General features: G+C 41.1%; 2 protein-coding genes across 12 annotated transcripts; both read left to right on the top strand.

The window, feature by feature from the left end:
• On the top strand, nucleotides 1062-17044 carry ZBTB26 (zinc finger and BTB domain containing 26). Of its 8 annotated transcripts, none has more exons than XM_013993838.2 (3): nucleotides 1354-1481; nucleotides 11385-11498; nucleotides 12851-17044. In XM_013993838.2, the coding sequence occupies exon 3, from the start codon at nucleotides 12861-12863 to the stop codon at nucleotides 14181-14183; it is 1323 nt and encodes a 440-aa protein (XP_013849292.1). In that variant the 5' UTR covers nucleotides 1354-1481; nucleotides 11385-11498; nucleotides 12851-12860; the 3' UTR covers nucleotides 14184-17044. The 8 variants fall into 8 exon arrangements, with proteins under 8 accessions (XP_013849295.2, XP_013849292.1, XP_005660469.1 ...); XM_005660409.3 differs by lacking the exon at nucleotides 1354-1481 and adding an exon at nucleotides 1491-1509; XM_013993839.2 differs by lacking the exon at nucleotides 1354-1481 and adding an exon at nucleotides 10013-10827.
• ZBTB6 (zinc finger and BTB domain containing 6) lies at nucleotides 1360-24414 on the top strand. 4 transcript variants are annotated; one of them, XM_005660414.3, is made up of 3 exons: nucleotides 1360-1481; nucleotides 17949-18120; nucleotides 19681-24414. In XM_005660414.3, the coding sequence occupies exon 3, from the start codon at nucleotides 19690-19692 to the stop codon at nucleotides 20962-20964; it is 1275 nt and encodes a 424-aa protein (XP_005660471.2). In that variant the 5' UTR covers nucleotides 1360-1481; nucleotides 17949-18120; nucleotides 19681-19689; the 3' UTR covers nucleotides 20965-24414. The 4 variants fall into 4 exon arrangements, with proteins under 4 accessions (XP_005660471.2, XP_020924202.1, XP_020924207.1 ...); XM_021068543.1 differs by having other exon boundaries at nucleotides 17949-18149; XM_021068548.1 differs by lacking the exon at nucleotides 17949-18120 and having other exon boundaries at nucleotides 1458-1481.

The following is a 25983-nucleotide window of genomic DNA, read 5'->3' as shown; positions in this document are numbered from 1 at the left end:
TCAAAAATCACAACAGCTTTTTTTCCAGAAATGTAAAAGCTGATCTTCAATTCACATGGAAATTCTAGGGGGCTGGCATAGACAAAACAATCTTGAAAAAGTAATAAAGTTGAAGGAGCGATACTTCTTTACTTAGAAACTTACTACAAAGCTACAGTAACTACAGTAACTACAGCTACTACAGTAACTAGGAGTTCCCGCCCTGGCGCACTAGGTTAAGATGAGACTGCAGTGGCTTGGGTCGCTGGGAAGCTGCAGGTTCCGTCCCAGGACCCTGGCACAGGGGGTTAAAGTATCCAGTGTTGCCCCAGCTGAGGCTCTGATTCAATCCCAGGACCCGGAATTACCATGTGGTCATTAAAAACAAAACAAAACAAAAAAGCTTCAGTAATTAGTTTGAGGACAGACATACAGTCACATGTCATAAAATAGAGCTCAGCAATAAACTCTCCCATATACGGTCAGTTGATTTTGAACAGAGGTGTCAAGCACATTCAATGGAGGAAAGGACAGACTTCAAAAATGGTAATGACAAACCGATAAACACACTGCAAAGTAATGAAGCTACCTACAGCAGTGGTCACAGTTACACAATATTGCGAATGTGCTTAATGCCATGAAACTTTACAAATGATAAATACTAGGTGTGTTTCACCACAATATCTCCCCCCTCCCAAAAAAGGAGAACCCAGTCAGCAATTGGACTGACAAGATATAAAAGGACTGCAGAGCGATACTGAAGTTTTCTGGTAGGCAGGACTGCGTGATGATGTGGCGTGGATGATCTGTAGTCCAATCCAAGGACTACAGGGAATTAGCAGGTCTGCAGATGAACCTTAACACTGGGACAACCGATTAGAGCTGTCTTCCAGGCTCAAGAGAGCTGTCTGGTCTGGCCAAAGTGGTATGTGGGGTGTCAGCACGGTACAGGGAACGGAGAAGGCACGAGATCCTCTGGGAAATGCCAACATCCAAAAGGCAACGGAAGTAAACTTCTTTCCCTCCGCTGTTTGGGCCCCAACGCGGCGAACCCACAGCGTTGGGCGGGAGGGACTTACCGAGGCTTTAAATGCGGAGGGGCCCTCCAGGCCCACGCAGGCAGCTGACGGCCGAGGCCCAGCTGGCGAGGAGCACCTGGGAAGGAGCGGAGCGCGCAGGGCCTGAGCCCCAGATGCCAAGGAACCGCAGCACCTGCACCTCGGGTAACCGGCGGAGGTGCCAGCCAGGAGCCCGGGTCACCAGCTCCGCACCCCGCCCACGGCGCCGAAAGTCCCTCTCCGGGGCCCGCCGCCCTCCCAGCCTTCCGATTGGCGGAGAGGACCATGGGACCTGGAAGTTGTCTTTGTCCGGCGAGGGCTGCCCTTCCGGTTCCGTTGGGTCCCCCTTTGGCTCGGGTTCCCTGCCCCTCCCCCTTCCCGGAGCCCCGAGGGGCCGGAGCTCCTGGCGGTGCCGGATCCTGACGGTGGCCTTCCCCCCGGTCTGTAAGTGCGGAGGCGGCCGGAGCGCCGGGTAGGGGTACGAGGTCTCTCAAAATAGAGCCCCCTTGGGGCCCTGGATTGGCCGGGACCTGCCCTGGGACGGGGGCCGAGGGGCTGGCTTAGGCCCGGGGGGACTTAAGGAGACCTTCGCCCAGCCCATGCTGTGCCCCGCCCCTTTCCCTTGCCCGCTCTGGAGTGGGGAGCCTAAGGATGCCCTAGGGACTTCCTCCTGGGATCTCAGCCGAGGGCCCAGCAGTTGGCTTGAATGCCCTACTCTGGCATCTTTAGGAAGTGTCAGAGCTGGGCCATGGCACGGCCTCATTGCCAGCCCGCAAGAATCTCTATGAGTGCTAAGCTAGGTTACCCTTTTGCCACTGGCTACAGCACCTTTTATATTTCTGGCGCTGTGTCAGGCACTGGGGGTTTTTAAGATATTGTTCCAGTTTTCAGGGTCAAGTTTGGATGCCAGAAAAAAACAAATGAGTGATCCTGCGATATATGTATCAGCCATATATGTATGAACTGTCTAAAGGACAGTTTGCTGGGAAAGCTGAAGAAAGAAAGTGACGTCTGAATCATACTTTTTGAAGAGGATACGGTGGAGAAGAGCTTTTCCGACAGGAGGAACAGTTGCTATGCTGTGAAGGAATAACTGAGCATAACTTGTGTGGGAAGTGGGGGGCGGGCTCTTGTGCAAAGGATGAGAGATGAGGCTGGAAAATTCGACAGAAGTTCAGATAGGGAAAGGTTTAATCCTAAAGGAGATGGGTACTTTTCGAAGAGATTTGAGCAGGAGAATGATATGGTCAGATTTACACTGTAGAAAACCATCTCGTTCAACCTAGAGAATAGAAATTTCTATAAACTGATTCTGGAGTCTTTAGCTAAAATCTTTGTGCTCTTATTGGAGATTCCTTTGAAGGAGTAATGGGATCAGCCTAGTGAGAGGTAACGAAATCCTGAAATGAAATTATGACAGTATTATTGGGAAGAAGGCAAGTATGCTCTAGGTGAATGGTGTCAGGACTTCATAATAAATTGGCTGTTAAGGGTGAAAGAGGTATCAAAGCTGGTTCCTAGGTTTGGGGCGTGTGGTATTTGAAGAATGTTAATGCCATTATCAGCAGTAAAACCAAAAGCTTAGTGTAAATTACATATTCATTTTTCGACTGTGTTAAATTAAAGGTCTCACGGGAGAGCCGCATGAAACCCTTCAGTATAGAGTTGGAAATGCAAATCTGCAGCTCAATCTAAATGTCATGGCTAGGAGTTCCCATCATGGCTCAGCAGTTAACAACCCCGACTAGCATCTGTGAGGATGCCAGTTTGATCCCTGGTCTCACTCAGGGGGCTAAGGATCTGGTGTTACCCTGAGCTGTGGTGTAGGTTGCAACTCGGCTCAGATCCCGTGTGGCTGTGGCTGTGGTGTAGGCCAGTGGCTAGAGCTCTGATTTGACCCCTAGCCTGGGAACCTCCACATGCCTCAGGTGTGGCCCTAAAAAGACCAAAAAAAAAAAAAAAAAAGTCATGGTTAGAGGTAAAGGTTTGAATCATCAGAGTGTAGAGGTGGAAGCCATAGGAATAGTTGCTGTCAGGAAAGGGTTACTGAGAAAGAATCTTGGGGGAATGGTTGCATTTATGAAGCAGAAAGAGGAATTAGAGCTAATAGTAGTTGGTGTAGTAGCAGAAAAAGAAGTGATGATAAAATGTAAGAGTACAGGGTTTCAGCAACCAAGAAGATCCAGAAGTCAAGAGAAGAGAATGCTGAGAAGGGTCCACTGGGACAACTGATGCAGAGCATTTGAGGAATGAGTCGTGGGGGGGGGGGAGATGCATTTCTTTATCAAGAGACCATGAATGACCTTTTGCATAACAATTTTAGTAGAGTGATGAGGTAACAATGTATGAAATAAATGGAGACCTCAAATGCTTTGGTGTTAAATGACAGTGGAAAAAAAGGCACATATGAAAGATTTCAAAAAGAAAATTGAGGAAGCTTCCGTTGTAGCTCAGTGGTTAACGAATCTGCCTAGCATCCATAAGGATGCAGGTTCAATCCCTGGCCATGCCCAGTGGGTTGAGGATCCAGAGTTGCCGTGAGCTGTGGTGTAGGTTGCAGACACAGCTTGGCTCGGATCCTGCATTGCTGTGGCTGTATCTGTGGTGTAGCTGTGGCTGGGAACCTCCATATGCTGGTGTGGCCCTAAAAAGCCAAGAAAAAAAAAAAAAGAAAGAAAGAAAAAGAAAATTGACTTACTGGCTTTATTCATTTGCTTACCTAACAAATGCTTACAGAGCACAATTTCAGCCAGTGTTCTATGTTCTTTAAAACATTAATTTAAAAAATTAATTTATTTTAAAATTAATTTCCCATAACAAATCTGCAAAGTAATATTATTATCTGACAGACGGGAAAACTGAAAAACAGAAGTGGTTAAATAACTTGGCCAAGGTCAACAGCAAGTAAGTGGTAGAACAGGATTTTAATTCTAGGAAATATGGTTTTACCCACTGCTCTCAGCAGTTACTGAATATAGAAGTCAAAAGAATGGGGAAAATTTAAGCAAAGGTAGACTCATTCATAAAAAAGGGAGAGGCTTGAAAGGAGATCCAGGTTGATAAGAAGGTAAGTAATGAATTTACGTTTGTGTCATATACTTATTTTCTTTTGTCTCAGATCCTTTTCCAATCTGTGCCATTTTAGGTCACTTTCATTCAAAATTAGGTCAATTTATGTCATGCTTTCATCTATTACTTATTATCTATAGTCAGTTCTCCTCTTTAGCTTCAGACTGTGTCCACCTAGCTAAGGGATCTTTCCCTTGATGTCATGTACACACCTCTGGTTAAACATTAAAAGAAAAAAAAAAAGAGCAGTTCCCTTGTGGCTCAATGGTAACAAACCCCACTAGTATCTGAGAGGGCAAGCGTTCAATCCCTGGCCTCTCTCAGTGGGTTAAGGATCCGGCATTGCTGTGAGTTGTGGTATAGGTTGCAGACACCGCTCAGATCTGGTGTGGCCAGGGCTGTGGCATAGGCCAGCGTCTGTGGCTCCAATGTAACCCCTAGCCTGGTAACTTCCATATGCTGGGGGTATGGCCCTAAAAAAAAAAAAAATTTTTTTTTAAGACCAGACCCATGATCACCCCTCCAGTATTCCCTAGTTTATTGAATGACACTCTGTCCAAGATACCTAGTCACTCAAACCAAATATCATGGAATCATCTTAACCTTTCATCTCTCTTCCCCACCTTGGTCACCAAGTCCAGTTCTTTGTCTGAAATATCTTTAGAATCTGTTTCCTCTCCATTTATGTGATTTCCTGTCAATATATTATTCAGGGCCTCATCATTTCTATCTTCATCTGCTAAAGTAATAGCATACTAACAGGTTTCCTTGCCTCCATGTCCACTTTTCTCAAAGCCATTTCCACAAGTTTTTATTTTTGACTTAATTGAGTTTTAGCCAGTGCAGTAGTTTAAATATCATGCATTCCAAGTGATTTGTAGTTTTGGGCAGGTATTTTTGATTAGCTTGAATTGAGTTTAAGTTTGGTTAAGATTAGCCATGAGGATGAGGAATTTGGAATTTTTTTTAAATAGAGAAGGTAATAAAACATTGAGAAACCAGGCAGGCTTTCTGAGGAAGTAAGCTTGATTAAAACAGCAGAAAAATCAAGGACTAAACTTTGAAGAATATACTTACCTTTACAAGATTTAGTGAACACTTGAGGAACAGACCAGCAAAAGGATGGTGGAAAACTGAGGCCAGGAGTTAAGTCACTTGCCCACTTCTGTACAACAATTTAAAAAGAATGAACTAGGAGTTCCCATTGTGGCTCAGCAGAAATGAATCTGACTAGCATCCATGAGGATGCAGCTTCAGTCCAGTCCCTGGCCTTGCTCAGTAGGTTAAGGATCCGGTGTTGCCATGAGCTGTGGTGTAGGTTGCAGATGCGGCTCAGATCTAATGTTGCTGTCTATGGCTGTGCTGTTGGATGGAAGCTGCATCTCCAATTCAACCCCGAGCCTGGGAACCTCTATATGCTGCGGGGTCAGCCCTAAAATAAAATAAAAAGAATGAACTAGGGGAGTTCCCGTCGTGGCGCAGTGGTTAACAAATCCGACTAGGAACCATGAGGTTGCGGGTTCCATCCCTGCCCTTGCTCAGTGTGTTAATGATCCGGCATTGCCGTGAGCTGTGGTGTAGGTTGCAGACGTGGCTCAGATCCCACGTTGCTGTGGCTCTGGCGTAGGCCGGTGGCTACAGCTCTGATTCGACCCCTAGCCTGGGAACCTCCATGTGCTGCGGGAGCGGCCCAAGAAATGGCAAAAAAAAAAGACAAAAAAAAAAAAAAGAATGAATTAGGGAGTTCCTGTTGTGGCTCAGCAGGTTACAAACCTGACTAGCATCCATGAGGATGCATGTTCAATCCCTGGCCTCACTCAGTGGGTTAAGGATCCAGCGTTGCTGTGAGCTGTGATAGAGGTCACAGACGCGGCTCAGATCCTGCATGGCTATGGCTGTGGTTTAGGCTTGGAGCTACAGCTCCAATTTGACCCTTAGCCCGGGAACTTCCATATGCCACAGGGGCAGCCATGAAAAAGCAAAATAAATAAATGAATAAAATAAAAATAAAAAGAATGAACTAGATCTATTTTTTTCAACATAAATAGCCCTCAAAAGCATTAAATAAAAAAAAAGTTACAAAACAATATGTATGGTTTATAATTAAGAAACAATTTTATTTTGTATTTTCTGTGGCTAGACATATAGAGGTGTTGTTTTTAAAAAGAAGAGTGCAGAGCTCCCATTGTGGTGCAGCGGAAACGAATCCAACTAGGAACCATGAGGTTGCAGGTTCGATCCCTGGCCTCGCTCAGTGGGTTAAGGATCCAGCGTTTTCATGAGCTGTGGTGTAGGTTGCAGACGTGGCATGGATCTGGCATTGCTGTGGCTCTGGCGTAGGCCGGCAGCTGTAGCTCTGATTAGACCCCTAGCCTGGGAACCTCCATATGCGTGGATGCAGCCTTAAAAAGATAAAAAATAAATAAAGTAATTTTTAAAAATTAATTAAAAAATGAAGTGTGCAAAAATAAATAAAAAGAGGGATGGAGGGGGAGAGTCATGAAGGAAGAATCTTAGAACTACCTGAGTACTGAGTGGAAGGAGGTTGGGACTTTTACTTCACCAATATTCAAACATTTTTCCCAGGAATGGTATATTTCTGTAATTTTGCCTATACTTTTAAGTAAAACAAGGAAGTGAGAACCTGGAGAATGTAATGTTATGAGAGTTACCCCAAAGAAGAAAAGGATTGAGGTTTATAGAGAGAAAGGCTGTAGCATCTTACATCCTCTTTGAAAAATGGCTCGTGGTGTTAATGAAAGACAAGAAAGATTTCCAAGTGGTTGTGAATGCTAAGTTGAAAGATAAAGGCACTTTTATGAGGTAGATGAAGAAACAATCTGCCATACAGCTTGGGAGTTTATTGTACAGAATAGGGACGTTTTCCTGCCATTCCCTTTGTGGTTCAAAAAGGGACATAGTGTCTGTGAGTATGTTGGTTCGATTGCTGGCCTCACTCAGTGGGTTAAGGATCCGGTGTTGCCACAAGCTGTGGTGCAGGTCACATATATGGCTCGGATTCTGTGCTGCTGGGCTGTGGTGTAGGCCTCAGTTGCAGCTCCAATTCAGCCTCCAGCCTGGGTACTTCCATATGTTGCAGATGCAGCCCTAAAAAGAAAAACAGAACAAAGAAAAACTTTCCTTATCAGTGTTTAAATTAGAGGCATTTCAGATAAGGAACATGGATACTTTCCCACTACCTGTTACATAGCATCAAACACTGTTCAATCTAGAGTGTTCACTGATGCTTTTTGGTTGCTCCTGTTTGGAGAAAGGGAAATTTTCAAATCAGCTGGAACATTTGTTATGGAAATAATTATGGAAGGATTGTGTAAATAAACAGAGAAAGTACTCTTAAGGGAGACTATTCCTATTTCATTGAGGTTTGAGAAATGGGTCATTCAAAACTTGCTAGGAGAAACTCTTGGTATTCAGACTTAAAAACAGTAACCTAAACAATAGATGACAAGGACCTGAGCCATGGTGACGTTAGTAGGAGTAGAGAGAGAAAATTTGTAAATCATTCTGAGGAACGAATCAGCAGACTGTGGTGACCAAGTCTATATTGCACCTGATTAATTCTTTAATTTCTTTCAGTTACTATAAACTGCAATAATCTAGAATTATACAAGTGATTTTTATGAGAATTATGAATAATTGCTATTATACTTAGAAGTTTACTATAGTTAGGGATTCTGAAAATCAAATATGTTCATAATTTGTGTTGTTTTATTTGTAAATGTCATTTAGTTTCATTCTACAAAGATAAATACACAAATGGGAGGAAAATAATATAAAGTTAAAATAGGTGAGAAAGGAAGATAAGACAAGGATAATACATAAATGGTTTACTGTTAAAGTCCTCTAGGAGTTGCCTGATGGCCTTGTGCTTAAGGGCTCATCGTTGTCACTGCTGTGGCTCAGGTTCCATCTCTGGCCTGGGAACTTTAGTTGGTTTTGTTTTGTTTTGTTTTGTTTGCTTTTTAGGGCTGCACCCACAGCATATGGAGGTTCCCAGGCTAGGGGTCGAATCAGAGGGGTGGAATCAGAGCTACAGCTGCCAGCCTACACCACAGCTCACAGCAACGCCAGATCCTTAGCCCACTGAGCGAGACCAGGGATCAAACCTGCGACCTCATGGTTTCTGGTTGCATTTGGTTCCGCTGTGCCACAATGGGAACTCCAGGCTTGGAAACTTTCATTTGTTTTTTGTTTTGCTGGTGTTTTTTGGCTGCTCCTGTGGCATGCAGAAGTTCCTGAGGCAGGGATCAAACTTAAGCCACAGCAGTGACAATGCTGAATCCTTAACCACTAGGCCACCAGGGAACTCCTGTTTTTAAACATATACCTTTTATTGAAGCATAATGAATTATACAAAAGCATATCAATCATAAGTGTACAGATGAATGGGTATGAACAGGGAAATCTGGACAGTTACACAGCATCCATAATGTAAAACTTCAGCTAGCCTCATTGTTGCGTACATGCATTTTAGCATCATGTAGCTAGGGCACAAGTTCTGCCTCTAACATTAACACTTCCACCTCTCTTAAATTATTTATGTTCACCAAGCTCAAGTTTCCTCATAGGCAAAATGGAAATGATAATAATACCTACCTCCAAGAGATTTGGAGGATTAGATCAGTCGATTTAGGTAAAGCACTTAGCGCTATACCTGTTACCCAGCACAGATTCAATCAAGATCAGCTATCATTTCTCTTTATTTTTAAATAAAATTAAACCAGTTCATATGAAACAATTGTTCCTCTTTACTTCGATGTTTTTTAAAAGTTTTTAAAAACTTTGTTTAAAATTTTAATAACAATTTCCAACTGTTTTGGAAAAAAATCCTAGAAAGAAAATTTCCCCAGGGCCCTCAAAAGAGGGTATTATGATAATGAAGGGCATCTCAACCATAGTTCAATAATAACTTAATAGGGAACATTAAGAGTTAATTATGGTTTTCATTGAATGAGCTGTGTAAAAAATAACACTTGGTCCTTGACCTCAAATGACTAACAGTTGTTGGAAAGAGGAACTGGTGACAGGAAACAATTAAGGGATAAACTGTGTGGCCTGGAAATAAGAGTTTATCAGAGGGAGACAGGAGTTCCCTGGTGGCCTGCTGGTTAAAGTGTCAACATCGACATTGCCACTGCTTTGGCTTGGGTTCGATCCCTGGCCCAGAAACTTCTGCATGCCAGGAGCGCAGCCAAAAACAAAACAAAACAGAGACAATGGAGTGATCTGACACATTATGGAAAACTTAGAGCAAATTTTCCTCACTTTCTTCGACTACAGCAGACAAATCAAGCGCTTTCCTAAGACACCTGTTTGATTGCTCCTGTTGGTAAGTTTCTTGAGACAAATGAATAGAAAGGAAATGAAACTATATTCCAACTCCTGTCTTTGGAACTTCAAAGAACAATTATCCCCAAAGGCAGTTGTCTAAAACATTGTGAATATTGTCATATTATGGATGGAAGCAATTAAAGCTCATTTCGAGGTGGAAGTTGGAAAATAACTGACTTGAGGATAGATTTAGGACAAGCTAAACTCTAGGAAAGAAGGCTCCTTTTATTTGGTCACTCGAAACAACAGTCAGTTTTATAATTTCTAGTTTTATGTTGGTCCCAAATGGGACCGTTTCCAGAAGAGTTATATTAAGGTACTGTAATTGCTAAAGCTGACTAGTGATAGATAATACTATTTTGCCAATTTCTTTCCTTTTTTTTCTTTCTTTCTTTTTTTTTTTTTTTTTTTTGTCTTTTTTTTTGCCATTTCTAGGGCCGCTCCCGCGGCATATGGAGGTTCCCAGGCTAGGGGTCCAATCGGAGCTGTAGCCGCCAGCCTGCACTGGAGCCACAGCAACGTGGGATCTGAGCCTCGTCTGCAACCTACACCACAGCTCACGGCAACACCGGATCCTTGACCCACTGAGCAACAACCTCATGGTTCCTAGTTGGATTCATTAACCACTGAGCCACGATGGGAACTCTGCTTTTGCCAATTTCTTTACTGATATAATCCCTGTATCTCCTAGATTTTACCTTTTTATTTGATATTTACCATATTTTCTCTAGTGCTAAATTTGATTTTCTGCATCCCTCCTCTCTCATCTTCATTGTTCATTATTCATTATCTGCCATACAGGGAAAACTTATAACTTATGTGTAAATATATTTTAACATGCTTGTACCATACCAGTTTCCCCTCCTAAGTTTCATGTCTTTTTCAATGACATTTTAATTCAGCTGAACTCCTAAATGGAACCTTTACACATAACTTTTCTTCATTTTCTTTCTCCAGTTATTGTTTTTTGAAATATCTTTTGTTATTTTTCCTTGCTCCTTATTCCCCTTTCCATTCCTGTCTGTGGTCTCATGGCCTCATATCTATAATGCTTATGCAAGACACTGATCTGGTTTTCCTAATAGCAAATCTTCCTACTTACTGCTGTCAAGTGAATCTTCTAGATTCAACAAATACAAATTGAGCATCTGCAGTGTATTTAGTACAGTATTACTAAATATTGGGATGGGAATACATACCAGTTTGAACAGAAGAGGGTTTGGCCAGTGATGTGGCTGCATTAAGTAGAATTTGAAGGCAAAGGAAAAAGTATTTTGCCCCAAAAGATGCAGGTCCCCAGCATCAGCCCAATGGAATGGATGGACATGATTCCCTCAAATACCATGAAGCTTACAATGTGGAGGGGAAGGTAAATATATTAGTATTTTGAATGTTATGATAGAAGTACTAGGTTACAGGTCCAGTAGAGACAACTGTTCGAATCAAAGGGGTTAGGAAAGGGCTCTGAGCAGAAGTAAAGGAGTCAGAATTGGCTAGGAGTAGAGCTCTGGACTAAAGAAATAAGCTCTGCTAAGACTTGGAGTCAGTAGACTGCTATTATGTACCATGTACTGAATAACATGAGCAAGACCTGGATTCTGCCTTCATAAGCTGGTATTCTAAGAGCCTTTGTAAGTCAGTGTTATAGAAGATAAAATTATAAAGATTGGGCTTCAGGGCTAGATGTGGCTAGGAACTGCTGGATGTCTCATATGATTCTCAGCTATGAAGTTAATGAAGATACAAAGTTTGAGGTGCATTTATTGATGCACTGAAATTGTAGAGCTTCTTCATAGGTGTAGACCTGATATTCCTACAGACCTCACAGAATACTAGAATATAGACAGGATGCAAGTTTATTATTTTTACAATAATAAGAGGACTGGGTTTATTATGTTGACATGGCTAATTCATCCTTCCCTTTAGAGTGACACATGGGAAGCCAAATTATCAGAAAATCGTTTGGAGAGCATGGAGTCAGAACATGGGGACATTATCTAAAGGAATTGCTACATGAAGAGACAAATACGCAGGGTTTTGGTAAAGACACCTTCTTCATGGTTGAATGGGTTCTGCGAATGTTTACCTTAATTATTATTAAGTGTACTTGATCAGTTTATACTCAAGAGGTTAGTCTTTATCTCAGAGACAGTGAGAAGTCACAGAAGGATTTTTGGCAGGGTTTGGGTATAATCAGATCTGTGTTTTTGAAAGATGACATGTGATGGTGTAGAAATTCCATTAGATGTAATAGAAGCTAGAACCACAGGACAATTATGAATCAGTTCTGGTGGTCTAGTTGATGACTAGTGATGGATAAATAGGGACAAAGAAGAAAGAATCGAAATCTAGTAGGGATTCATTAGACCACCTCACTCCTACTCAGATTCCCAATGTGTGGCTCATCTGATTTTTCTACAACAAATATTTTATTTACTTCATATATCAATAAATGTTTCTTAAGAGTTTAGATTTATTCAAAATGCACAGTGTCTATGCACTTGACAGTGTCTTAAAAGTTTTCCCTTTAGGCATGTGACTTTCATTTATTGCAAAAATACCAGTATGAGTAAATTCACATTAGTTTAAACAGAAGAAGGTTTACCCAGGAATGGGGCAAGCAGTGTCACTGCAATTCTTTAAAATACAAAAGAAAAGAAAAGGGTATTTTGTGTTCAAAGAAACAGGTGCACAGTATCATGCAAAATAAAAGAGTTACTCCATGAGTACTTACTAGGATGTTTTAGGTTGTTTTTGAAACTTAATAGAATTCTCATTTGAGGAGTTCCCATTGTGGTTCAGAGGGTTAAGAGCCGACCAGTATCCCTGAGGCTACAGGTTCAATCCCTGGCCTCGATCAACGGGTGCCTTGCCTTGAGCTGCAGTGTAGATCTCAGACACAGCTCGGATCTGGCTTGGTTGTGGCTGTGGTGTAGGCCAGCAGCTGTAGCTCCAATTTGACCCTTTGCCTGGGAACTTCTGTATGCCACAGGTGCAGCCCTAAAAAGAACAACAACAACAACAAAAAAAAGGAATTTTCATTTGAGAAGGAAAAAAAAAAAAAAAAAAAAACTCTTGGAATAACTCAAGTACTGTTCTTGTATTAAACATCTTAAAAAGTTGAATAAATGACAAGCTACTTACACTGATAATAAGTCCACTCTTTAGGTGCAATTGACACAATGTTGGAGGGGAGTAAGGAGTAACTTTTAAGAGCCTAAGGAGTAATTTTTAACAGCTGTTTACACCACCGTCCTCTTTCAAGGAAAATTTCATTCAGATACAGTATAAACAGGTGTGACAACACAGATTTATTTTTGGAAGGAAAATCCAGGTTTTCTTAATTGTTTGAATTTTCTCAAATTCATCCTTTTTACATTTCTGTTCTTTAGGTCTGCCAAAATGTCTGAAAGATCAGATCTCCTTCACTTCAAGTTTGAAAATTATGGAGATTCAATGTTACAAAAAATGAACAAGTTAAGAGAAGAGAATAAATTTTGTGATGTTACAGTTCTCATAGATGATATTGAGGTACAGGGGCATAAAATTGTGTTTGCTGCAGGTTCCCCCTTCTTAAGAGACCAGTTTTTACTGAACGATTCCAGAGAGGTGAAAATCTCCATATTGCAGAGTTCCGAAGTGGGGAGACAATTGCTCCTATCCTGTTATAGTGGTGTGCTGGAATTCCCTGAGATGGAGCTGGTTAATTACTTGACTGCTGCGAGCTTTCTTCAGATGAGCCACATTGTAGAACGGTGCACGCAGGCCTTGTGGAAGTTTATAAAGCCAAAACAACCAATGGATAGTAAAGAGGGATGTGAACCGCAGAGTGCTTCTCCCCAGTCAAAAGAACACCAGGGAGATGCCAGAGGCTCCCCAAAGCAGAACTCACCTTGTATTCATCCATCTGAAGACAGTATGGATATGGAGGACAGTGATATTCAGATTGTTAAGGTAGAATCTATTGGGGATGTATCAGAGGTTAGAAGTAAAAAAGATCAGAACCAGTTTATTTCCTCTGAACCCACTGCTTTACATTCATCAGAGCCCCAGCACTCCCTGATAAATTCAACTGTGGAAAACAGAGTAAGTGAAATAGAACAAAACCATCTCCACAATTACGCCCTCTCTTACACAGGCAGTGATATCATCATGGCCTCAAAAGATGTCTTTGGGCCTAATATTCGAGGTGTAGACAAAGGCCTACAGTGGCACCACCAATGCCCAAAGTGTACCAGGGTGTTTCGTCACCTGGAGAACTACGCCAACCACTTAAAAATGCACAAACTCTTTATGTGTCTACTCTGCGGCAAGACTTTTACTCAGAAAGGCAACCTTCATCGACACATGCGTGTGCATGCCGGCATTAAACCTTTCCAGTGTAAGATCTGTGGGAAAACCTTTTCTCAGAAGTGTTCCTTACAGGATCATCTTAACCTTCACAGTGGAGATAAGCCCCATAAATGTAACTATTGTGACATGGTTTTTGCACATAAGCCAGTTTTGAGGAAACACCTTAAACAGCTACATGGCAAAAACAGCTTTGATAATGCCAATGAAAGAAATGTGCAAGACCTCACAGTGGATTTTGATTCTTTTGCATGTACAACAGTCACAGACTCTAAAGGGTGTCAGCCACAGCCTGATGCAACACAGGTCATGGATGCAGGTAAACTGGCCCAAGCTGTCCTGAACTTAAGGAATGATAGTACTTGTGTGAATTGAGCAGGGGCTTTATGCTCACAACTAGAACTGACTGCAAAAGTGGCAACAGTCTGAGTCTTTTTAGGAGTGATTTTGCTAACTTGACTTCTCCAAAGCCTCTGTGCAGGTTGTAGGGGTAAGTCAAAGCACTAACAGACCAGGCAACTTGCCACTCGGAGTGGTCTTGCCTTCCTTTTGCCCTCTCCCATGTTCTGTTTTGAATTATTTATCCTGTGATACCTGTTTTCCTTTCCCAAGGAGTGTTCCATTAGTCTACCTAACATTGACTTATGTCTTAGAATGACAATATTTTAGGTTTTTCACTGGGCACATTCTGAAGGTACCAACATGTTAATAACATCACCTCCACTCCACTAATAGATGCCATGCTAAGAAAAGCGAATCATATTTTTCTTTGGCAGAACATAAGCTGAGATATAAGGTGATATTGCTATTGGCCTGAATATGTGATAGAACCTCCAGTTGCCTACTGATAATTCATCTATGTCTGATAAATGAATGAATCTGCTTCCTACAATTTGACAGGAATCACCATGGGGAGCATAATCAACAAAGGATTGTTGTAGGTCTTCCCAAAAAGAAGCCAATGCTTTTAATTAATATGCAATTTACTTGTTGATGCTTTCGAAGTCTGGATTGCTCCAGGCACACTTAAAGTGTGCTGAAGTATAATGGTCTCTCTAAAAAGGGGCTATTTGGGAGTTAGTCTCTGGACTTTGTTTTAGAAGTTAGCCATCGGTAAGGTGAGTCTGGGCCTTCAGTTTTGTCCAGTGTATAGTAATAGCCTCTGAATTGTCATTTCCTTGTGTACCTTAACTTCTAAAGTGGATGAAAAAAGTGGGTCACAGAAGGAGCAATCAGGTTTTTGCATTTAGATATTCCTATAAAGGTACATAGTCCCACCTGTCATGTTTGATAGATTGGTAATACAAAGTTGATCTTCTGCTATGGGAAAACAAAACAACTGTTTTTCATAAAGGACATGTTACAGTTCAGAAATAAAACTTTGAATCTTATTAGTTTCTGACCCATGAGTTAGATTTAGGTAATAGGAGTGTTTGAGTCCATAGAGAATCTTAAGAGATCATTTAGTCCACCTCTCTTTTTTAGTTGGGGTATTCAAAGCCCAAAGAGGTGGCCTGGCCAAGGTTGGCCCAAGTAGATAAGTAACTAAATATGAGCTAACGTCTCCTCACTTCATGCTGTCCCTTGGCTTAAAAAGATTTAGTACATGATCAAGAATACCTTAGCAAAAAGCTTCTAGTTTGTGTTTTCCCTCTGTGAATCTGTTTGCTTTGTGAGACAGCCTGGGTTTTGCAAACAAAACATCACAGAGAGATTTATTTTTATAAGTTAGTTATTTGTTGGTTAGGATGAATATTGTATTCTTCCTAAGCAAATGGCTGATTTGCTGGGTGTTGGTTAGGAAGGGGAAGAACAAGTAGGAATAATTTGAGAAGGATCCAAATGTGAAACTGATTTTGCCTGGAAACAGTGTTTGTTTCCATCAGGATCTTCTGTTTTTGTTTCCAAGCTATGAGAGTCCACGTATGGATACACCAAAAATTAGGTTTAACTTGAATAGTCAGAAGGAGTTCTTGAAGTTGTTCTAATTTGATGCATTTACATGTGAATCTGATTTGAAGTATAATTTCTAGCTTTCGTTAAAAAATTTAAAATGAGAATAAAATTGAGTGATTAGACTGTTAGGTATTTTAAGCCTAATGTCACTCATTCTGTGGTCTAATGATGCTGCCTAGCATTCTGGTGTTTATATCATCCAGCCAAAGAGTTCCAATTCTATGCAACAGTGAGACACTAACATGTTAACCAATGTTTCAGTATTTTCTCTGAACATCATTTTATCACAGGGAAATTTCAAGTTGGAGTGCTTCCTTTGCTTACATTCATGTCCTGTTTTTGTTATTTGTTGAAGGCATGGGTTCTAATAAGATTGGTCTCTTTGGTTGGAGACTATTTCTGGATTCATTCAGGCATTCAAGAAGCATTTATTGAGTACCTACTGTTGACAGGCATTATGCTAGATACTGAGGATAGGAAGGTAAGACTGCCATGGTCTCTGCCCTCACAGAGCTTACAGTCTCAAGTAGTCTTAGTAAGATAAGGTGTCCATTTGATTTTATCTCAGAAATAATAAAACTGCCTTGCTTTCTTTGATCGCTTAAAATCAGCATCTTGATGGTTTTGTATCAGCAAAACTTCTAGTTCTCACCTTTTGCAACTCGAACCACTGAAGTGGTTTACAGTCTCCCCAACTTCTTGGCTGGAGAGGTGTTGTGTTTCTGTGAGACAGTTTCTTAATTTGGGTGGTACTTGACTTTTCGCCTTTGTTTATACATGTTTCTTAGATTGTATTGCAAAGTGGTCAAGTTACTGATATCAAATACGTTTTACAGGGAAGATGACTTTCAAAACTAGTCATATTCTTGTAGAGGAGGAAGATTTTTTAAAACCTTAGACATCCAACATTTGTATTTTAGGGATCCCCAGGATAACTAAAAAGGAGACAGGGCTCTCTTTACCACAGTTTGGTTTTGAAAAAATTACTGTGTCACGGTTATTTATTTATTATTTAATTTTAAAGGCAAACTCCAAACTGAAGTGGCTCTGAGGTAAATCAGATGTGGTTTTAAATTGTTTTAGTTTCCTTATTAGAAGAGTCTATATATGGAGAGTGACCAGTGTCACTACTTCTAAAATACTGTCCTAAACAAACAACCCAGAACATTTTATTTCAGCTGGTGAATAGCTGTTCTAAGTCTGTTGTATGTTAGACATACTGTGAACTACCTCTTCACTTACTATGGGGAAGTTTCCTTAATAAAAGTGTGACAATTAAAGCTTTGGTGTCAGTGGTTTATTTTCTCTCTCCCCACCTGCTTCCCTTTCCAATTGCTTGAATTTGAATACAGGAATGCCTTCTTCACTCCTGTTTTTGAAAAGACAGATTAATCCAGCACTCTGAGCTTGGCTTTAGAAGCAACTCTGGGCCAACCAGGAATTGTTACTAGGGTCAGTTACTTCCTCCTGTACTGTTGACTGAGGGGGTAGCACAACTGTTTTTAAGAATTAGTTCAGACATTCCTTTGGCAAATATCTGATGCCTACTTAGCAATAGACTTGGGGAATGCAAAGATCAGTAAGTCACTGTCCTAAATACCTCTGCCTAGATGGGACACAAATTTCAATACAGGTATGATAATTGCAGTAATGAAGGCTGCCAAAGGGATTGGGAGCCCCTAATTCACGGACAGTTCAGGATGGCTTCGGGGATGATGTGATTTATGAACGATGAATGGTATTTTGAAGGATGACTGACAGGAGGGATAGTGTATGCTGGAGGAAACGCTCGGGCCATCGGTCTAGATAGGAGGCCTGTGTTTGCAAAGAAACTGAGAGGTGGAGGGGCGCGGGGAGGAAGAGATACATTGAGAGGTGAGGTGAGATCCAGAGATTGCAACCTGATCGTGATGGGGCACTGGCTAGACAATTTCGAATACTGATCCCTGTGGCAGTCTCGTTTCCTCACCATCGCCACCTCTTAAATTGTAGATGGCCAGGTAAGCAGAGGACTCGGACCCTAATCCAGGAGCGCTTCCCAGGGCTGGATACTCTGACGGACGCGCTGTACCCCGACCTATTCCGATGCTGGGGAAAGCTCACAAAGGGGACCGGCTCGAATGCCGAAAGTGGGACAGGAGAGATGGGATTTACCGGAATTCGGCTGCTTTTCTGTCATTCCAGGCGCGGGGGGAGTAAGGAAGGGAGACGGTCTCAAAATGTCCTTCCGGGACGCCCAGCCGGCCCCAGTGAGGAATAAAGCTAGTTGACACCGGATGTGTTTCCTCCCAGGCTGCCCTCACCTTCCGGCCTGGGCGCCGCTATCTTGGAGAACTCGGCTCTGGGTTCTGAGTCGGTGAGTGAGCGCGAGGGACACTCAGGCAGGTGGGGAAGCCCGAGGCGGCGGCGGCGGCGGCGGCGGAGGAGGGCAGCGAGGCGCCACCCGGGAGTGGTAGACTGATGCTGGTCCTGGCAGGCTTGGCTTGGGAAGATCTGTGTGGCGAACTGGAGAATTTTCCAGGCCACCTGGGGTCCGGATTCGTTTCAGCAGACTCCCGCAGTTGCCCCTGCTCTGTGTCCACCTCTGTGCTGGCTGTAGGATCTCAGATGAGCCAGGCTCCATTTCGTGGTGTTCTGGGAGCACTGACTCTGTCGGGGAGATGGTGGAGGAGTCGCAGAAGTCTTGATTTGAGCCTGAAAGCAAACCCCTAGCTGGAAACGTGAATGTAACCTGTACAAAGTCTAAGGTCGGCGGAAAGGACGAGACCCGAGTTCAGGCATAAAAGACTTTATTAGCGGGCTATACTGCCGGGCTGACTCACAAGGGGAGGTCAGCAGTCAGCCGTAGGTGTCAGGAAAGGGGGTCTCTGTGCAGAAGCTGATTGGCCATTTCTTATGTAAATAGCGTGAAAAGGAACAGACCAGTCAGTTTGGGGGAATTGTTAGTAGGATATGAACAGAAGTTTAGACGTTCTCCTGGGTAGTGGGGTAGTCTTTAAGATTGGGTCACATGATTTTGGGAACCCTTAGTTACGTCTTAGTCATGTCTCTCCAGGAGCTAGGCGAGAGCCTAGAGCTAAATCTTATTTTTCCCTAACATTAGTCATGTCTCTTCAGGAGCCAGAGGAGAGCCTAGAGCTAAGTCTTGTTTTTTCCCTAACATTAGTCATGTGTCTCCAGGAACCAGGCTAGGTAGGCTAGCCTAGAGCTAAGTCTTGTTTTTCACGGGAGGGAACCTAATGCAAAGGTGTATTTGGGTCTTCGTGTCTGGGCAATCATGAACATCTAAATAAAAAAGAAGCTTTAGTGTAAAAGACAGACAAAAGATAAAGCTTTAACGTTGGGAAAGCCAAATTATGAAGCATCTTCTATTTGCTAAGAAGGTTAGTCTATCCTGGAGGTAGAGGAGAACAATGGAGGACTTAAAGAAAAGAAGTTTAAAGGATATTAATCTAGTGGTACTTGGGAGGGTAGTTTGGAATAAAGGAGAGCGTGGTATTGAGGAAACTGCAGATGACCAGAATGAGGACCTGCAGTAATGACGTGGAGTAGGAAGTTTGGAGATTACATTAAAGTTTCTAATTTGGGAAACTATGTTAAGTCCCTCAGTTGTGGGCCTTGACCACAGGCTCATACAGTTTAGTCAAGGAGAAAAACATAGCAACTGTTGAGTACAATTCAGTGTTGTAAGTGCTGTCCCAAAAATGCAAAAAGTGTGCCACAAGATCATAAAGAAATTCGTTTTATGTTTCTGAGTTTTGAGGTGGTTACAGAGGGGTTCACCCTTAGCACCCGGGTTAGAATTTGAGTTGTCTTTTACCCAATTATATCTGGGGGTTTTGGGATCGTTTTTACTAACACAGTGTAGGAAAGCATTCCCTACCCTTACATCAGTGTTATGTTTTATTTTACTTAGATTGTGACCATGGCTGCTGAGTCTGATGTGCTACACTTCCAGTTTGAACAGCAAGGAGATGTAGTCTTGCAGAAAATGAATCTCTTGAGACAGCAGAATTTGTTTTGTGATGTGTCAATTTATATTAACGACACTGAGTTCCAAGGGCACAAGGTGATTTTAGCTGCTTGCTCCACTTTCATGAGAGATCAGTTTTTACTCACGCAGTCAAAACATGTCAGAATCTCCATCTTGCAGAGTGCAGAAGTTGGCAGAAAATTATTGCTCTCTTGCTATACTGGAGCACTTGAAGTCAAAAGGAAAGAGCTTTTGAAATATTTGACTGCTGCTAGTTACCTTCAGATGGTTCACATTGTGGAAAAGTGCACGGAAGCCTTGTCAAAGTATCTGGAAATTGATCTTTCTTTGAAAAATAACAATCAATATGGTGACCTGTGTCAGTCCTCTGATCCAGATGTTAAAAATGAAGAAGAAAATTCAGATAAAGACTGTGAGATAATTGAAATTTCAGAAGATAGTCCTGTAAACATAGATTTCCGCGTCAAAGAAGAGGAAAGCAATGCTTTACAGTCTACAGTGGAGAGCTTGACATCAGAGAGAGAGGAAGTGAAATCACCAGAGCTGTCTTCTGTAGACCTAGGTTTTAAAGACAATGAAATTCGTATCCTCCATGTGGAATCTATCAGTACTGGGGATGTAGAAAATGGGAAGTTTTCACAGCCTTGTACCTCTTCAAAAGCAGGCATGTATTTCTCCGAAACACAGCATTCACTGATCAATTCTACGGTTGAGAGCAGGGTGGCAGAAGTTCCTGGGAATCAAGATCAGGGCTTATTTTGTGAGAATCCTGAAGGAAGTCATGGTCCAGTGAATGAGATTCAGAATCTAGAGGAGGTTTATTCACTGAGGCACCAGTGCCCCCGGTGCCCTCGAGTGTTTCTTCATGTTGAAAACTATCTGCGCCACCTTAAAATACATAAACTGTTCCTATGCTTACAGTGTGGGAAAACATTTACACAAAAGAAGAATCTCAACCGGCACATTCGAGGGCACATGGGCATACGGCCCTTTCAGTGCACTGTATGCTTGAAGACATTTACTGCTAAAAGCACACTTCAGGACCACCTGAACATACACAGTGGGGATCGGCCCTACAAATGCCACTGTTGTGACATGGATTTCAAGCACAAGTCTGCCCTCAAAAAGCACTTAACCTCTGTCCATGGCAGAAGCAGTGCTGAAAAACTACCCAGGCATGATCTGGAAAGGCAAAATCTGCTATAATTAGAATCACACCTTGCTATGTAAGCCTTAGACCGTTTAGGCAAGTCTTTCTATTAGAAATGCAGCATCTCTAATACTGCATTTCCACCCCCATCTTTGGGTCTTAGTTTTGGTCTCCCTACACATGTACTACCAGTTCCAAAGTGTAGGAGACAGGATAAAGTGATGGGATGCTATCTCATTTCATACATGTATAAGTCTGAGTGCTATACCTAGAGAAATAATGTTCCTCTTAAATATTCTTAATTCATGACAGAGGAGCCAGCAGTATTTCCAGATTCTGATCTTGAGCCTCTAGATAATTGATATAAATGTGAAATTCCAACCAAACAATAACTTTAACAAATTAGGAAAATGGGGAGAGAAAATAAATTTTAAATCATACCATTATCCGTTATTAGTCACTTAAAGAACAGAATGGACTAGTGAATTTTTTTTTAATCAACTGTGTTGGATTCTAAACACCAAGATATCTATGTGTTTTAAACTGTAAAGGAACACAGTTCAAATTCACTTGGAAGTAGTAGAATTTCCTTATACATAAGCTAATATTCCTTATAATATTTCCATGAGTTGTTAGTATACATATTTTATTTCATTTTTTTATTTTCTTTTTTTTCCTTTTTTTTTGGGGGGTGGGGGGCTGCACCCGTGGCATATGGAGATTCCCAGGCTAGGGGTTCAAAGGGAGCTACAGCTGTCAGCCTACACCACAGCCACAGCAATGCAGGATCTGAGCCATGTCTGCAACCTACACCACAGATCACGGCAGCGCCAGATCCTTAACCCACTGAGTGAGGCCAGGAATTGAACCTACAACCTCATGGTTCCTAGTAGGATTCGTTAACCACTGAGCCACAACAGGAACTTGTTAGTGTACATATTTTAGAAAAGATTAATTGGGCCCAGGTTTCTTGATTTTATTTGATACGGTTATACTTAATAATTTTGTGGCCAGTAGAATTATACCATTGGCATGAAGCTCTAAGATATTTGCTCTGTTTCCTTTTTGGAATTTATTTCATTTTTTGTTAACCTACAATAAAATTGACCTTTATTTTTGGTGTACAGTTCTGTGAATTTTAACATATGTACAGATTTATGCAACCACCGCTGCAATCAGGAAGCAGAACATTCTATCACCCTCCAAACTGCTTTATGCTTACCCTTTGTGGTCAGCTCCTCCTCCTAGTACTAAATCCTGGCAACAGTTCCCCATCACTATAATTTTGTCTTTTCTGAAATATCATAAATGGGAATTCACTGGTGGCTCAGGAGTTTAAGGTTCCAGTGTTGTCACTGCTGTGGCTCGGGGTTGATCCCTGGCCCCAGAACTTCTGCATGCCGTATGCACGGTCAAAAAAAAAGGTGAATTATCATAAATGGAATCTTATAGTATGTTCCTTTTTGAGATTCTTTTTTCACTCAGCTTAAGGCGTTTGAGATTCATCCCTGTTGTGTGTATCAGTACTTCATTTTTTAATCCTGAGTTGGCCATATATATATTAATTTTCCTTCTGTCACTAAATGAACAGTTTAAACATGGATAGCTATTAGTGTTCTCTTAATAAGTTTTCATTTAATGTGATTTTTCTTTACTATGTGTTGACAAAACTCCTATCCCTCCCTAGAGTTTTATTCTGTATTTCCAGAAATGTGCCAAAAGCAAAACCATCATTGTGTAATTTTACTGAGAATAATATTTCAGATTGTGTTATGAGCCATTGCTCTCTAATATCTGTGTCCACATATAACAACATTTTTTGTGTTGTTATAACAAAGGCTAAAATATATTTCAGGACAAATTCATATTTTCTAAAACACAGGAACTACTTTTAGTTAAAAAGCCTGACTGGATACATCTTATTTCAAGATGTTCTGTTCCTCCTCTACGCACCTCAGCTTTATTTAGAATTTATGCTATGTTTAGTTTCTGTGGAAGCCCTTCTGCATTTTAAAATGTAATATACTTTGTATCATTTATATGAATTTTGTGATGAATCACGTGTCAATTGATATAAATGTTAAATACCCTCTTTGTGATACTTCTGTGAAAAATATATTCTTTATAGTTTTTTTAACTATGAAAGAGACTTTAAAAAAATCCAGCTCTCATATTTGATAAAGCAACTTCGTAACTCCCAGGTCACTAGTTAGTGACATGGGGTGGGTCATCTCTCCTTGAGCTTTTCTTAAATATGTATGTAAAAGAACAACAGCTTTGATTTTTTTTAAACTTTTTTTTTTTTTTTTGTCTTTTTTTGTCTTTCTGCTGCTGTTGTTGTTGTTGCGATTTCTTGGGCCGCTCGCGCGGCATATGGAGGTTCCCAGGCTAGGGGTTGAATCGGAGCTGTAGCCACCGGCCTACGCCAGAGCCACAGCAACGCGGGATCCGAGCCGCGTCTGCGACCTACACCACAGCTCACGGCAACGCCGGATCGTTAACCCGCTGAGCAAGGGCAGGGACCGAACCCGCAACCTCATGGTTCCTAGTCGGATTCGTTAACCACTGCGCCACAACGGGAACTCCCAGCTTTGATTTTGATAATTTGTAAGATCATTTCCAAGTCTAAAATCCTCTTCATTTTATATTTAAACCTGAGTTCCTAAGAACAGAGAAAGAGGGAGAAGCAAGAGGAGAGTTCTGTGTCTTTATGAATGTTGTTATGTGGGTACTCCATTGGAGACAGAATTTTTCTAAATTGAGTAGTGTTCTTCCCCTGGAAAACATTGATAGCACAGTGCTCAATTTTCTTTCCCTTTTGACCTATGATTGTCCATTTATGGACATAAGAACATTTCCCTTTCAGAAATAGTTTGTGATTTTAGTACTTTTCTTATTTTTGCTTCCTAGGATGAAATTTTGTGGGGGAGTGAAGGAAGTGGGAGGGGAGAATAAAAGAATAATGAACTTTTTTTGGGGGGGGATTGGTATTGACTACCTTTGATGTTTGAAAAAAAGTATGGTTGTACTATGTTTATGTTTTATGTGTGCCTTGTCAGATTCTTGTGAAATTTTTTGTAAGCACTTTGAGATTTTTGCTTGGGGGGAAGGGGTGTTTTGTGAAAGTGGTGGTTGTTATTTATTATTATTTATTCCTGCTCACTAGCACAGAGTGATCGCAAAACATTCCTAGGAGAGTGTCTGTTTGCATGATGTGTCTAAACAGTTTCAGGAAAATGAAATATTTTTTAAAATGCAGGTTTTGGCAAAGTAAGTATTGAATTTATGCATTTAAAACATTCACTTTTAGTCGTTTGTGTTTCTAATACGATGGGAGAAAATGCAGTGTGTTTTGGTTCAGCTTCTTTATTTACTGGGTTTATGTATAAAAGATTTTGGAAAGACATTTGTTACTTTGGTGTAAGAGAAAATCTTTGCCCCCTTTCCCTGAATGTAACTATCTTATATGTTTACATAAGAAATAATAAACTGGAGATGGGAATGGAGAGCTTTGTCTACATGTGTGATTATTATTATTATTATTATTATTATTTTGCCATGCCCATAGCATGTGGAAGGTCCCAGGCCAGGGAATGAAACCACACCACAGCAGCCACCCAAGCCACTGTAGTGACAACACTGCATCCTTAAGCCACTGCACCACAGAGGAACTCCTACATCTGTAAACTTTATTATTATTTTTTAGAGCCGCACCGATGGCACATAAAGGGTCCCAGGTTAGAGGTGCAATTGGAGCTGTAGCTGATGTCCTATTCCACAGCCACAGCAACATCAGATCTAAGCCATGTCTGTGAACTACACCACAGCTCCTGGCAACTCCAGATCCTTAACCCACTGAGTGAGGCCAGGGATCGAACCTGCAACCTCATGGTTTCTAGTCATGTTCATTTCTGCTGTGCCATGACAGGAACAGCTGTAAACTTTAAAGACTATTTTTCTTGGCTATTCACTTAATCATTCATTCAAGAAATATTTACAGAGACTTACAGGATATACCTGTATTAGGAGTTAAGTATACAGACAAAATTCTCTACTCTCATGAAACATACCGTACTGGAGGGGGACAAACAATAAAAAAACAAAACCCATGTACTATGTCAGATTTTGAAAATGGACTGGAGAAAAATAAAGCAGAGATAAGTAGTGCCATGGAAGGAGAATTGAAGTTTAAATTTTAAATGTGATCAGGTCACCTTTGAAAAATCTTATTATCGTCCAGAAGAATGAAAAAATATATATACATATACCCATTACTCGCTAGTTGAATGGAAAGCAGTGAACCAAATGAATCACTGTTGGGAAACTTTCTCTTAGATTGGTGTATATTTCATAAAGAGAATGACAAGGATAAAAATGCATGTAAGAAAGTCTCTGATGTGGCCATTGAATTTTTTTTTAAACACTGATATTTCTGTCATCCAGGCAGTAATAACCATTTACATATTTTTAAAATCATTTTGGTCTATAAACTGCTTTTCCATATGACTTCTGATTTGTGGTGGGTCTATTTCCATAGACATTTTTGTTGGACATCTGGTTTCACACTGAAAAGTGCCTTGAGTTTAATTATAATTAATGGGTACCTTCTTAATCTGTGTTTTTCAATTTCCCTTCAGTAACAGAGTACACAGTGTCTACTTTTTAGAATTATATTTATGAGCACACGAAAAATAGATTAAAATTTTATTACCTAACACATGACCCGACATATAGCATAGTCCATTAATATTACTTCCTTGATCCCTAGTCCCAGTCTGCTTCTTCATCTATAAAAACGATAAGTCCTACCTTACAGTTTAGTATGAGAAAAAGTCCTTCGACAAATATTTACTGAGATATTAATGCCAGAATTTGTGATTGCATTTTGATCCCTGCCAGCTTCTGAAGAGCTCAGAAGTTTCTCTTTAATAAGGCGGTAAGGCATTAGTGCCAGCCAAATGAACTTTTTTTAAAAAAATAGGAAGATTGCTTGGCACCTATGTGGAGGGACTGAGAGATATGGTTGGCATCTGATTATGGGAGAGTGTGTAGAATGCATCATATTATGCTCACCA

This window comes from Sus scrofa, chromosome 1, assembly GCF_000003025.6.
Source record: "Sus scrofa isolate TJ Tabasco breed Duroc chromosome 1, Sscrofa11.1, whole genome shotgun sequence".
NCBI lineage: Eukaryota > Metazoa > Chordata > Mammalia > Artiodactyla > Suidae > Sus > Sus scrofa.
The sequence above is the reverse complement of the archived record's forward strand: the minus strand, read 5'-3'. Positions and strand labels throughout refer to the sequence as shown.